A 14129-nucleotide genomic window follows, 5' to 3' on the forward strand; every position below is an offset into this window, starting at 1 on the left:
AAGAGATCGAGACCATCTGGCCAACATGGTGAAACCCTGTCTCTATTAAAAATACAAAAATTAGCTGGGCATGGTGGCACGTGCCTGTAGTCCCAGCTACTCGGGAGGCTGAGGCAGGAGAATTGCTTGAACCCGAGAGGCAGAGGTTGCAGTGAGCTGAGATTGCGCCACTGCACTCCAGCCTGGTGACAGACCGAGACTCCATCTCAAAAAAAAAAAAAAAAATATATATATATATATATATATATATATATATATATATATTCACACACACACACACACACACACAAAACCTGAATTGGTCACTGCTGTGGTCTGAATATGTCCCCCCCAAAATGTGTGTATTGGAAACCTAATCCCCAATGCAACAGTGTTGGGTGGTAAAAGGTCATAAGGGCTCTTCCTCATGAATGGAAGGGTTTGTGGGGATGCATTCTCCATCCTTCTGCAGTGTGCAGACACATATTTTCATCCCTCTTGCTTCTCTACCTTCCACCATCTAAGAACAGAGCAAGGACGTCCTCACCAGGTGCCAGCACCTTGATCTTGGACTTCCCAGGCTCCAGAACTGTGAAAAATAAATGTCTGTTCTTTTTTTTTTTTTTTTTTTTTGAGATGGATTCTCGCTCTGTCACCCAGACTGGAGTGCAGTGGCGCAATCTCGGCTCACTGCCAGCTCTGCCTCCTGGGTTCATGCCGGTCTCCTGCCTCAGCCTCCCAACTAGCTGGGACTACAGGCGCCCACCACCATGCCCGGCCAATTTTTGTGTGTGTGTGTTTTTAGTAGAGACGGGAATCACCGTGTCAGCCAGGATGGTCTCGATCTCCTGACCTCATGATCCTCCTGCCTTGGCCTCCCAAAGTGCTGGGATTACAGGCGTGAGCCACCGCGCCCAGCCATAAGTGTCTGTTCTTTACAGATTAGTCAGATTCAAGAATTCCGACATAGTTGCACTAAACAGACTAAGACATAAATTGGTACTGGAGGAGTGGGGTGTTGCTGTAACAAATACCTAAAAATGTAGAAGCAACTTGGAAACGGATAATGCATAGAGGCTGGAACAGTTTTGAAGCAAATGCTGGAAAATCCTTCACTGACATGAATGCCACATTAAGGGTGGTTCTGGCCAGGGCCTGGGGAAAGAAGGGATATAGGAGAAGCCTTGTTCTTCTTACAGATTGCTTGAGTAGTTGCAACAGTGAAGACTAGTCTGATGAGGTCTCAGACAGAAATGAGGAACAAGGTATTGGAAACTGGAAGAAAGGTTATCTTTCTTATAAAGTGGCAAAGAACTTGGCTGAATCAATGTCTGTGTCCTAGGACTCTGTAGAAGGCAGAAAAGAGAGAAAGCTAGAAAAGCTAGGTGATTTGGCAGAAGAAATCTCTAAGCAGCAGAGCATTCACGATGTTGCGTGGCTGCTTCTAACTGCTTATAGTAAAATGGGAAAAGAAAGAAGGATTTAAAGACAATTTATAATTAAAAGGGAAGCAGAACACAAAGATTTGAAAAACTCTCAGTCTGGTTATGTAAAGAATTTTTTAAATGGTTTAGAAGAGAAAACCAAGGGTGTGACCAAGTGACCATTTGATTTTCAAGGCTGCTTGTGCCGTCATAGGCCTTCAGTGCTAGTGCTATGAGGGCAAACCAGCTTAAAGGGCCAGGCCCGGGGCACTCTTGGAACCTTGGAGCTCATTGCTCAGGGACACTTCAGGCCTCTGTACCCTGGTCACCCCGTCTGTGGCTCAAGCAGGCCCAGGTGTGGCTGGGCTACAGATCCCAGGGCACAAGCAGTCTACCTTGGTGCTATCCCCGTGGGGCTAACTGTAGACTTGCAGAGTACAAGAGCTGTGGAGGCTTGTGTGCCTCTACCTAGATTTCAAAGGATGCTGCAGGGAGCCCCTATTTGGGCATTACCTGGTGGAGTCTTGGAAGCAGGGCTGCCCCCAAGACTCCAGACCTGTAGAGCCACCAGCACACAGCATCAGCCTGGGAAAGCCACAGGTATTGACTGCAACCCTTCAGAGCTGTGTGGGCTATGTCCAGCAATGCTGTGGAGGCAGGGCCTTCCAGGGCCTTGGAGACCCAGCCCCCAACCCATTGTGTCCAGAAAGTTAGACATGGAGTCAAAGAAGATTATTCTCCAGCCTTAAGATTTAGTGTTTGCTCTGTTCTGGACTTACTTCAGGCCAGTGACTTTTTTCTTCTTGTCTGTTTCTCTCTTGCAGTGGAAATATCTGTTCTGTGCTATCCCACCACTGTATTTTGGAAGCACATAGCTTGTTTGATTTTACAGGCTCACAGCTGGAGGGGAATTTGCCTCAGGATGAATCATGCCTTGACTGTCATCCGTATCTGATTTAGATGAGACTGTGGACTTAGACTTTAAAATTGATGCTGGAACAAGTTAAGACTTTTTGGGGCTATTGGGATGGATGCACTTTGCATGTGAGAAGAACATGAATTTTGAGAGCCAATCACCTTCAGAGAACAACAGGGAACCCATTCATTATCTTGAAAACTGAGAAATAGGCTGGGTGCAGTGCCCATAATCGCGGCACTTTGAGAGGCCGAGGTAGGTGGATCACTTGAGGCCAGGAGTTCAAGACCAGCCTGGCCAACATGGGTAAACCCCATCTCTACAAAAACTGCAAAAATTAGCCAGGTGTGTGGCGCAGGCCTATAGTCCCAGCAACTTGGGAGGCTGAGGCAGAGAATCGCTTGAACCTGGGAGGCTGAGGTTACAGTGAGCCAAGATTGTGCCACTGCACTCCAGCCTGGGCAACAGAGCGAGACTCTGTCTCAAAAAAAAAAAAAAAAAAAGGCCGGGCACAGTAGCTCATGCCTGTAATCCCAGCACTTTAGGAGGCTGAGGCGGGCTGATCACTTGAGGTCAGGAGTTTGAGACCAGCCTGGCCAACACAATGAAACCTCGTCTCCCTACTAAAAATACAAAAATTAGCCAGGCATTGTGGCGGGTGCCTGTAATACCAGCTACTCAGGAGGTTGAGGCGGAACAATCACTTGAACCTGGGAGGTGGAGGTTGCAGTGAGCCAAGATCATGCCACTACACTCCAGCCTGGGCAGTAGAGCGAGACTCCGTCTCAAAAAAAAAAAAAAAAAAAAAACCTGAAACAACAAAAAAAGAAAACTGAGAAATAAAATGAAAGCATTAAGCTGGCTCTTCCTGTATGTACTGTGCCACTGGATAACCAAATAGTGGATGAATAGAATTATAAAATCTCCTTGTAAAATTATTTCAGCTAATCAAAGCCAAATGAGTTTTGATTGGGGTTGGTTTTTGTTTTGTTTTGTACTGTTTTTAGTGTTCTTTGGTGAATTAAGAGTATTAACATTTCGTTACCACCAGTGAATTGCTGGATAGAGGCATTGAGCACCACTGGCTGCTAACATCAAAAAACAGACAACCAGAAATATGGCTCCTAATAAAAAGGTGCAATGCCACTTGTAGTATTGCTAAAGGGGTTGAACCTGAGTTTGAGCAAGCCTCTGGATCCAGCTGCCAGCATGCAGGAAGTGCAGGTGACAGGAACAAGTGAACTCTCCTTCAAGTAATGCGTGCAGTCAGCAAAATTCAGACCATGAGAAACTGATGAGTCAGATGAGTCAGGGTTTTCAACAAATAAATTGTAAAGAAAAGATAGAGGGGAACCGGCAGATGAAATGAGAATCAAAAGACCTATCAAGCCAAAAACTTAAGGACAAAACTAAAAACTATGGCCTCTAAGGATGCATACTGAGGTGATAAAACCATAAAGAAATGCTCAGATGTGATTTCTACACAAATCAAGACTGAACTTACTTTTTGAGGAAGGGTTGGAATGGGGGACACAGAGAGGATTTTAGGGGGCTGGCAAGGTTTTATGTTTGATCCAGGTGGTGGTGAACAGGATACTTGCCTTGTAAAATGATTCTCTAAACTACACATTTGCTTTCTGTGCTCTGTGTTTTGTTTCACACGTTTAAAATGTTGGCTAGAGCTGTTCTCCGGGTGCTATAGGAGCCCAGGGGGGGCACTTAATTTCTGAGGGGAGAGGATAAGGAAAGGTCCTCTGAAAGGTTATTATTGGGAGGGCGAGGGTAGGTCGGGAGGAATGTCAGAGATGAGGCTAGAGAAAAAGACAAGCTCACAACTGATCTTCTGTACTAGGCTTGACCCAGGACTCCATGGGGAACCACTGAGGAATTTTAAGCCAACAATTGACAAGATTAGAGGTGTATTTTAGAAAGATCCCCAGGTGCGGTGGCTCACACCTATAACCCCAGCACTTTGGGAGGCCGAGGCGGGTGGATCATGAGGTCAGGAGATTGAGACCATCCTGGCTAATACAGTGAAACCCCATCTCTACTAAAAATACAAAAAATGAGCAGGGCCTGGTGGCGGGCACCGTGTAGTCCCAGCTACCTGGGAGGCTGAGGCAGGAGTATCGCTTGAACCCAGGAGGAAGAGGTTGCAGTGAGCCAAGATGGCGCCACTGCACTTCAGCCTGAGCAACAGAGGGAGACTCCGTCTCAAAAGAAAAAAAAAAGGATCTGTCATAGTCATCCAAACCAAACAAGTAATGCAGGGACAGGGAGGATAGTGAAGAAAGTACTGATAGGAGAGATTGCTTAAGGAGGCAGAAACACAGGACTTCAGAGAGTATCTGGGGTAGAGAGGGAGGGAAGGAGGGATAAAAGAAATCAAGGAGGTTTCTCTAGTTCTGACTTGGGCAGCTAGGTGGAAAATGATGGTGTTATTAACCAAGGAATACAGTACAGGTGGTGGAGCAGGGATGGGAAGAGATGATAATATATACTATTTAAAAAATGGAGATGATGTTTACATGCAATGATATGCACAGAGCTGAAGCATACAATCCAGTAAGGTTTCTATTTTTTTATTTTTTATTTTTTGAGATGGAGTCTTGCTGTGTTGCCCAGGCTGGAGTGCAGTGGCACAATCTCAGCTCACTGCAACGTCTACCTCCTGGGTTCAAGTGATTCTCCTGCCTCAGCCTCCTGAGTAACTGGGATTACAGGTGCACACCACCATGCCCAGATAATTTTTGTATTTTTAGTAGAGGTGGGGTTTCACCACGTTGGCCAGGCTGGTCTCAAACTCATGACCTCAGGTGACCCACCCGCCCTGGCCTCCCAAAGCTCTGGGATTACAGGCATGAGCCACTGCGTCCAACCTCCGGTGAGGGTTTTTAGATGTATGCACCCATATAACTAACACACCAGTCAAGATATAAAACATTTCCTTCACCCTAAAGTTCCCTCGTAACCCCTTCCAGTTATTCTCCACCTTGCTGGCAAGCACTGTTGTGTTGTGTTTGTTTTTTGAGACAGGGTTTTGCTGTCACCTAGGCTGGAGTGCAGTGACACCATCAGCTTATTGTAACCTCAAACTCCTAGACTCAAGGGATTCTCCCACCTCAGCCTCCTGAGTAGCTTGGACTACAGGTGCACACCACCATGCCTGGCAAAATTTTTAACTTTTTTGTAGAGATGGGGTCTTGCTATGTTGTCCAGGCTGATCTCGAACTGGACTCAAGCTGTCCTCCCACCTCAGCTTCCCAAAGTGCTGGCATTACAGGTGTGAGCCACTGTGCCTGGCCTAAGCACTATTTTGATTTTTATCACCATAGACTAGTTTTGTCTTTTTTGTTTGTTTTGTTTTGTTTTTTGAGATAAGAGTCTTGCTCTGTCGCCCAAGCTTGAGTGCAGTGATGCGATCATGTTTCACTGCAGCCTTGATTTCCTGGGCTTAAGTGATCCTCCCAACTCAACCACCCTAGTCGCTGGGACTACAGGTATGTGTCACCACACTCAGCTAATTTTTTGTTTTTTGTTTTGTTTTGTTTTCAGAGATTGGGCTCTCAGTATGTTGCCTAGGCTGGTCTCAAACTACTGAGCGCAAGCAGTCCACCTACCTGGACCTCCCAAAGTGCTGGGATTATAGGCGTCTGCCACTACGCCCAGCCCCAGCATATTATTTTTGAGGTTCATACATGTTCTTGTCTACATCAATGGTTTATCCCTTTGTATTGCTGAATAGTACTCTATTGTACAAATACACCAGAACTTGTTTATCCACACTTCTGTTGATGGATGTTTGGGTTGTTTCCAGTTTGTTTGTTTTACTATTATGAATACAGCTGCTGTAAACATTCTTGTGTAAGTCTTTTTGTAAACACCTATTTTCATTTATCTTGTATAAATAACTAGGAGTGGAATTCCTGGGTCATAGGATAGGTATGCATTTAACTGTAGAAGAAACTGAAACACTTTTCTAAAGTGATTCTAAGGCCAGGCGCGGTGGCTCATGCCTGTAATCCCAGCACTTTGGGAGGCCAAGGCAGGCGGATGACTTGAGGTCAGAAGTTTGAGACCAGCCTGGCCAATATGGTAAAACCCCATCTCTACTAAAAATACAAAAATTAGCTAGGCGTGGTGGCACACGCCTGTAGTCCCAGCTACTCGAGAGGCTGAGGCACGAGAATTGCTTGAACCTGGGAGGCAGAGGCTGCAGTGAGCAAAGATCATGGCCACTGCATCCAAAAAAAAAAGAAAGACATCTCTAGGAGTTACTCCATGATTTTTCAACCTACTAGTGAAGGTCTTTTGCCAACTTTGTTTTGTCTTTCACTATGTCTTCTCCCCTCTTATTAAACTGTCAGCAACTTGAGCACAGAGACCATGTCTTAATCCTGATTTATTAATATTTTCTCTTAGGACCTGTTACATAATAAGGCTTAATAGATGTCTGTCAGATGAGTGAGTGAACAAAATTAAACACAGAAGTTAAGTGGAAAATTAGAATAAATTTTCGTAGCAGGTGATCCCTACTACATCCGATGAAGTCTTGCCCTGTACATGTGCAGCCCAGCCTTCAGCCTAGGAACTGCCCCTCCTCCCCACCCCCTCTGTGCTATTCACTCTATTCTGGTACCTTGCCTCACAAATGCCAGCCTCTTCAGCAGCGCAGAACTCATATCTGCCTGCTTGGTGGGACTGCCACTCTGCTTGGGCGCCGTCTCCTTACCCTATCATAGTAAGGAAGTGCCTCGGAATGAATGCCAGGATGTTCTTGGCACTCACCTCCTGTGTTTACTTTCTTTCAAAAATCACAGTCTTTTTTTTTTTTTGAGATGGAGTTTCACTCTTCTTGTTCCGGCTGGAGTGCAATGGTGTGATCTCAGCTCACTGCAACCTCTGCCTCCCGGGTTCAAGCGATTCTCCTGCCTCACCTCCCAAGTAGCTGGGATTACAAGTGTGCACCACCATGCCCGGCTAATTTTGTATTTTTAGCAGAGATGGGGTTTCACCATGTTGGTCAGGCTGTTCTTGAACTCCTGACTTCAAGTGATCCACCCACCTCGGCCTCCCAAAGTGCTGGGATTACAGGTGTGAGCCACCGTGCCCGGCCAGAAATCACAGTATTGAGCAGCTTGCTGCTCAGTGCCTGAAAACACATATTCACTTGCCTCATATATTTTGTCCAGCTTTATGGTTGTTTATGGCAGGAAGGGAATATCCAGTTTCAGTTATTCTGTCATGGCCTGAAGTGGAAGTCAGAGTTCCATTTTGGACATGATGTTGAGTTTTTGTTATCTATGGAGCATCCAGGTAGAAATGCCCAAAAGAGAATTGGGCATTCATGTGTGGAGCTTGAAAGATGACTGGGGCTAGACATTTGGATTTTGTAGTCATGCATTTCCAGTGGTAGTTGAAGCCAAGGGAATGGATATCCATTTTGCTCAGCTACAAAATGGATAGAGAATGAGTAGAAGAACAATTTTCTCTTAAAAAGCCTGAGAGGCCAGGCTCGATGGCTCACGCCTGTAATCCCAGGACTTTGGGAGGCCAAGATAGGCAGATCACGAGGTTAGGAGTTCGACACCAGCCTGACCAACATGGTGAAACCCCGTCTCTACTAAAAATACAAAAAAGTTAGCTGGGCATGGTGGTGTGCACCTGTAATCCCAGCTACTCAGGAGGCTGAGACAGGAGAATCACTTGAACCTGAGAGGCAGAGGTTGCAGTGAGCCGAGCGCCACTGCACTCCAGCCTGGGTGATAGAGCGAGACTCTGTCTCAAAAAAAAAAAAAAGCCTGAGAATGTATAACTAAAGAAATAAATGAAGAACAGGAAACATCAGTGTCATAGAAGCCACCATAAATAAACTGGTGTCCATCTTGGGGAGTGGCACATGTCAGGAGCCCAGCCTTTCCCCTATTATGCTTAACAGTCCAGAGCCCAGCTTTTCTCTCTTAGTAAAGTCTCGCTGGTGATCATTAGAGAAGAACCTACTCACCTGGGCTCCAGTACAAATCTGCAGAATTAAAGCCACGCCAGTCTTGAGGAAGCTCAGCATTTCTTCCAGACATAATCAGACATTTGTGCTCCTAGCCTTCTTGGGGCTTAGATAACTGACAAGTATGATTAGCATTTTCATAAAATTGAGAGGATACCCAAGGCCCTAGAGAGGTCAACAATTTGATGAACGTCAGTTGTTTCTAGTCCTACTTTATTTATTTATTTATGAGATGGGGTCTCACTCTGTCACCTAGGCTGGAGTGCAGTGAAGCGATCTTGGCTCACTGCAACCTCTGCCTCCCAGGTCCAAACGATTCTCCTGCCTCAGCCTCCTGAGTAGCTGGGATTACAGGTGCCCACCACCACACCCGGCTAATTTTTGTTTTGTTTTGAGACAGAGTCCCGCTCTGTTGCCCAGGCTGGAGTATAGTGGCACGATCTCGGCTCACTGCAACCTCCACCTCCCAGGTTCAAGCAGTTCTCCTGTTTCAGCCTCCTGAGTTGCTGGAACTACAGGCGCACGCCCCCAAACCCGGCTAATTTTTTTGTATTTTTAGTAGAGGCAGGGTTTCACTATATTGGCCAGGCTGGTCTTGAACTCCTGACCTCAAGTGATTCACCTTGCCTCGGCATCCCAAAGTGCTGGGATTACAGGCACGAGCCACTGCAGCCAGCCAAATTTTTGTATTTTTTAGTAGAGACAAAGTTTCACCATGTTGGCCAGGCTGGTCTGGAACTCCTGACCTCAGGTAATCCACCCACCTTGGCCGCCCAAAGTGCTGGGATTACAGGCGTGAGCCACCATGTCTGGCCATAGTCCTACTTTCTAGTTGTCTAGAGACTTGGGTTTCAGACTTGGAAGTTGCTCTAGGTCATCTACTTGGCCCCTTTGTTTTTTAAGTGGGAAAATTGACACTCATAAATGAGAGAACTTGAACTAGGTATAAAAACAAGTAAATGAAGCCAGCTTACATCATCAGGGATATCTGATGGCATTCAAAGGGCAAGGATAAAGCTAAGCTTTGAGAATAGACTAGAGCCATGACCTGCAGTGCTATAGAGAAACTGGACACCCCTTGCTTCTGCCCTTTTCTCTGCTTTTTTCTGTGTCTCTAATTTATTCTTCTCTCAATGTAGACCGGCTTCTTCTGTCTTGTCTCCTCCTATGCCCCAGCCTGGGGAAAATGATCACCAGAGGCTATTCCTGAGTTTATAGCTTAGAAAAGGGGCCACTCATTCCCCACCATTCAGGAATAAGGCCAGCCTGATTCTAGAATTGCAACTCCTGTTCTCCTGGAAAAGGGCTCGATGGCCCCTTTAGAACCATCCAGAGTCCAATCAGTTGCAGTCAAGAGGTTGGGGATCCTTTGTTCTACATATACATCTGCTGGGAACCTTACCTCTATAATCATGTGATATAAATCACTGGTAGGGGAGAAGAAGATTTTCCAGAAAAAGCAAGTAGGTAGATGGCTGGGCAGCCAGCCCATAGGTGTTCAGAATAACCAATTAACTGCTCAGGATAACCAATGGCAGAGCCAGGACCAAAACCCACAGCATCTGACTCAGCAGTAGTCTTTCCTGGGGCTGCCCCACATGGGGAAACAGCAATTACTTGATCTGGGAACAAGCAGGGACAGACAGATGGACAGTCACTGCCCCAGTTCTCATTCCTAATAGTGTGAAGAGATAGAGGTCTCTTCCCTGAGAGTGTAGGGGATCCAGAGCTCTAGGACCCTAACAGCCAAAGGTGGGTTCCCTCTTAGGAGTCCAGACTCTTCTAGTTGCAAGTCACAGAAACCCAAATCAAACCAGCTTGAGCAAAAGGGGGATTTAGTAGAAGGCCATTGGGATATCCTACAAAATTGAAGGAAGAACTGTAGATTCCAAGACATCTTTAAGAATCTGGAGTCAGTACTATCAGGACACACACACACATGTGGCTCACCTTGTTTTCTTCCTCTTTTTAAAGGTCATCTTTCTGTTTGGCTCTTATACCACAAGGTTTCCTCCACACAGTGGTGAACCTGGCAGTTCTGGAGTCATATCCTTTTTTTTTTTTTTTTTTTTTGAGATGGAGATTTGCTCTTGTTGCCCATGCTAGAGTGCAATGGCGCGATCTGGGCTCACTGCAATCCCTGCCTCCCTGGGTTCAAGCGATTCTCCTGCCTCAGCCTCCCAAGTAGCTGAGTTTACAGGCATGCACCACCACGCCCAGCTAATTTTGTATTTTTAATAGAGACAGGGTTTCTCCATGTTGGTCAGGCTGGTCTTGAACGCCCAACCTCAGGTGATCCACCTGTCTCAGCCTCTCAAAGTGCTGGGATTACTGGCCTGAGCCACTGCGCCCGGCCTGGAGTCATATCTTTATAACATCTGACCATAGAGAAAAGAGAGTCTTCCTTGCTAATTCCTGGTGGAAAAATCTAGAGTAGGATTCACATTGAAAGGATGGAGTCCTCTGACTGGCTGAGCCTTGTTTATTTGCTCACCCTTGGGCTCAGGAGATGGCAGGGGGTATTTTAAGAAAGGGACTGGAGGCTGGGTGCGGTGCCTCACGCTTGTAATCCCAGCACTTTGGGAGGCCAAGCCGGGCAGATCACCTGAGGTCGGGAATTCGAGACCAGCCTGACCAACATGGAGAAACCTGATCTCTATTAAAAATACAAAATTAGCTAGGTGTGGTAGTGCATGCCTGTAACCCCAGCTACTTGGGAGGCTGAGGCAGGAGAATAGCTTGAATCTGGGAGGCGGAGGTTGTGACGAGGCCGAGATCGCGCCACTGCACTCCAGCCTGGGCAACAAGAGCGAAACTCCATCTCAAAAAAAATAAAACGGGGACTGGTAAGTAGGATAGACAGAAATCTCTTTTGTTTTGTGTCTGTCTCCTAGGTGACCATGGAGGCTGGTGGCCTCCCTTTGGAGCTATGGCGCATGATCTTAGCCTACTTGCACCTTCCCGACCTGGGCCGCTGCAGCCTGGTATGCAGGGCCTGGTATGAACTGATCCTCAGTCTCGACAGCACCCGCTGGCGGCAGCTGTGTCTGGGTTGCACCGAGTGCCGCCATCCCAATTGGCCCAACCAGCCAGATGTGGAGCCTGAGTCTTGGAGAGAAGCCTTCAAGCAGCATTACCTTGCATCCAAGACATGGACCAAGAATGCCTTGGACTTGGAGTCTTCCATCTGCTTTTCTCTATTCCGCCGGAGGAGGGAACGACGTACCCTGAGTGTTGGGCCAGGCCATGAGTTTGACAGCCTGGGCAGTGCCTTGGCCATGGCCAGCCTATATGACCGAATTGTACTCTTCCCAGGTGTGTACGAAGAGCAAGGTGAAATCATCTTGAAGGTGCCCGTGGAGATTGTAGGGCAGGGGAAGTTGGGTGAAGTGGCCCTGCTGGCCAGCATTGATCAGCACTGCTCAACCACACGCCTGTGCAACCTCGTCTTCATGCCAGCCTGGTTCTCACCCATCATGTATAAGGTGGGTGTCCACATCAATAGACGGCCTTTCTAGTTCTGCCCCCAGAGGCTTGGCCTCTTTTCTAGGCTTTTAATCCCTTTTTTTGTTGGAATTCAAAGTTAAGAGTTATTATTATACTCATATTCCTCTGAGTGCTGAACCAGTTGAGAAACAGGCACAGTGATCAGTAGAGTTCAGACTTCTGCTTTATTCCTGGTAAAGCAGTATTTAAAAATGGCTTGGGCTTGGAACCAAAATTCTTTTGCACCTCTTCCCTTTCCAACTGGACCAACTGGAGCCACCAGTCTAGCAGCGGCGGGAAAGCCAGGTTCTGGGAGCGTGCCACTTGGTGACAGGAAGCAGAGAGCACATTAGCTGCTCATGGAGGCATGCCCAGAGTGACAGCCACAGAGGAAAAAGGCTATACAGGACTAGTCACCTTCAGCACATGAACCCCACCCTGTATGGGATCAAGGAAGGGCAGGCTTTTACCATGATTTGCTAATTCTCAAGGGCAATGGTGAGAAGGTCAGAAAATATTTGTCCAACATATTCCTTCCATGAACGCAGAGCCAGAAGATGGTTCAAAGTAAAGCAGGTATCCAGGTGTTGGTAGTTCCTGGCAGAACAGTCTATAGCTTATACATTGCCTAGAAACTTGGATTATGTAGGTAGTCAATAAAAATTACATTGCTTTCCTGCCTGCTCATAAAAAATAAAAGATTTTTGGCCAGGTGCAGTGGCTCACACCTGTAATCCCAGCACTTTGAGAGGCCGAGGCAGGCGGATCACCTGAGGTCAGGAGTTCGAGACCAACATGGTGAAACCCGTCTCTACTAAAAATAAAAAATTAGCCGGGTGTGGTGGCGCATGCCTGTAATCCCAGCTACTCGGGAGGCTGAGGCAGGAGAATCGCTTGAACCTGGGAGGCGGAGGTTGCAGTGAGCTGAGATCGTGCCATTGCACCCCAGCCTGGAGGACAAGAGTGAGACTTTGTCTCAAAAAAAAAATCATATATATATGATTTTTAAAAGTATATTGCCAATAACAATTGTCTGTCATGTTTGTAATGATCCTTATACCACTGGTCATTTATGACAGATGTAGTGTGTGCATGCCGTATGCCTTATAGCCATTATCTCATGGGTTCCTCTCCACATGCCTATGAGATAGGTAATGTCATCTGATTTTATAGATGAGGAAACTGAGGCTCAGCAAGATTAAGTGACATCAAGGTCTCAGACTTAGTAAGATCCAAAGCCTATTCATAATCTAGGTGACTTTCCATCTGTGACCTCATTGGACCCCCACAGCAAACATTTGTGTAGATGAAGTAGATGTGGTATACCTATTTTGCAAATGAGGGCTACTGGAGGTCAGAGTTGGTAAGTAACTTTCTCAAGTGGGTAATTAGGGAAGTTAGATCTCAAATTCAGGCCTTCTCATCTAAATGCTTATAAAATTACATCGTGCTATGTTACCTGAAAGCTTAAAAGCTTGTGTTTTAGCCCTAGAGTATTTCAGAAGAACTGATGAACTTCTCTGGTGCTGGTCTGCAGGCCCAGAAGGAGAGTTTGTTTCTAGAAAGAAATAATGTTCCAGACCCTTCACATTTTGTAATACATTTATTCTTAGAGTAATATTTTGATTTCAGCCTCTACTTCTCCCTCAGAAGTATAGCCATAGATCCTCAAGGGATGCGGCCTGGCGTTAGACTTGTTTGTAGCCTGCCCTCTGGCTTAGTGCTTAGCATATAACATATATTAGTTAGTATTCAGTCCATGATTGTTTTTCAACTAAAGGAGACATGGGGGCCTGGGATGCATCCCTTGCCTGAAAAATGCAAAGGCCAAGGCGATTTCACAGCAGTTTTCAGTGACTTCCAAGGAGAACCTTAGCAGTGGCTCTGCATCTCCAGAGAGCTGGCTTTTATCTTTAGAGAGAAAATGGATTTAAATAGCAAGGAAAAATTAGGTTAGCCATATGGAAGAAATTAGAAAAGTTAAGGGGGCTTAAATTCTGGGACAATCTATCAAAGGTCAATTTTAAAACTTATTCAAGGGGTAGGTAAGTCTGGATTATTAAATGGAATCATGAGATACTCCCTCATTTGATGGTTCAAATACATCTGATGAAATATGTATGAAATCCAGAAACAGCTCTTTTTCAGGAATAGAGAATGAATGGGCCTCACCAAGACTGCTTCTCAGTTGGGCCCAGATTGCTGAGGGGCCCAAATGAATTAGGCAGGCGAGATTGGCACTGCCCCATCCCCACTCCAGACTCTTGATGACACTCTGCTCCTTGTGTCCCTGACCCCAGATGATAATAACTGACTTTTA

The 14129-nt window shown here is 46.2% G+C and overlaps 1 protein-coding gene across 4 annotated transcripts in view; it reads left to right on the forward strand.

Annotated features, from left to right (window-relative positions):
* Nucleotides 1-14129, forward strand: part of FBXO10 (F-box protein 10) — a 66599-nt gene that overhangs the window by 23176 nt on the left and 29294 nt on the right. For all 4 annotated transcript variants that reach the window (XM_002819607.5, XM_054519690.2, XM_063714142.1 and 1 more), the window contains exon 2: nucleotides 11218-11808. In XM_002819607.5, the coding sequence (XP_002819653.5) occupies nucleotides 11218-11808 (591 nt within the window). The remainder of the gene's footprint in view (nucleotides 1-11217; nucleotides 11809-14129) is intronic.

The sequence above is a fragment of the Pongo abelii genome, chromosome 13, assembly GCF_028885655.2.
Source record: "Pongo abelii isolate AG06213 chromosome 13, NHGRI_mPonAbe1-v2.0_pri, whole genome shotgun sequence".
In the NCBI taxonomy this organism is placed as follows: Eukaryota; Metazoa; Chordata; class Mammalia; order Primates; family Hominidae; genus Pongo; species Pongo abelii.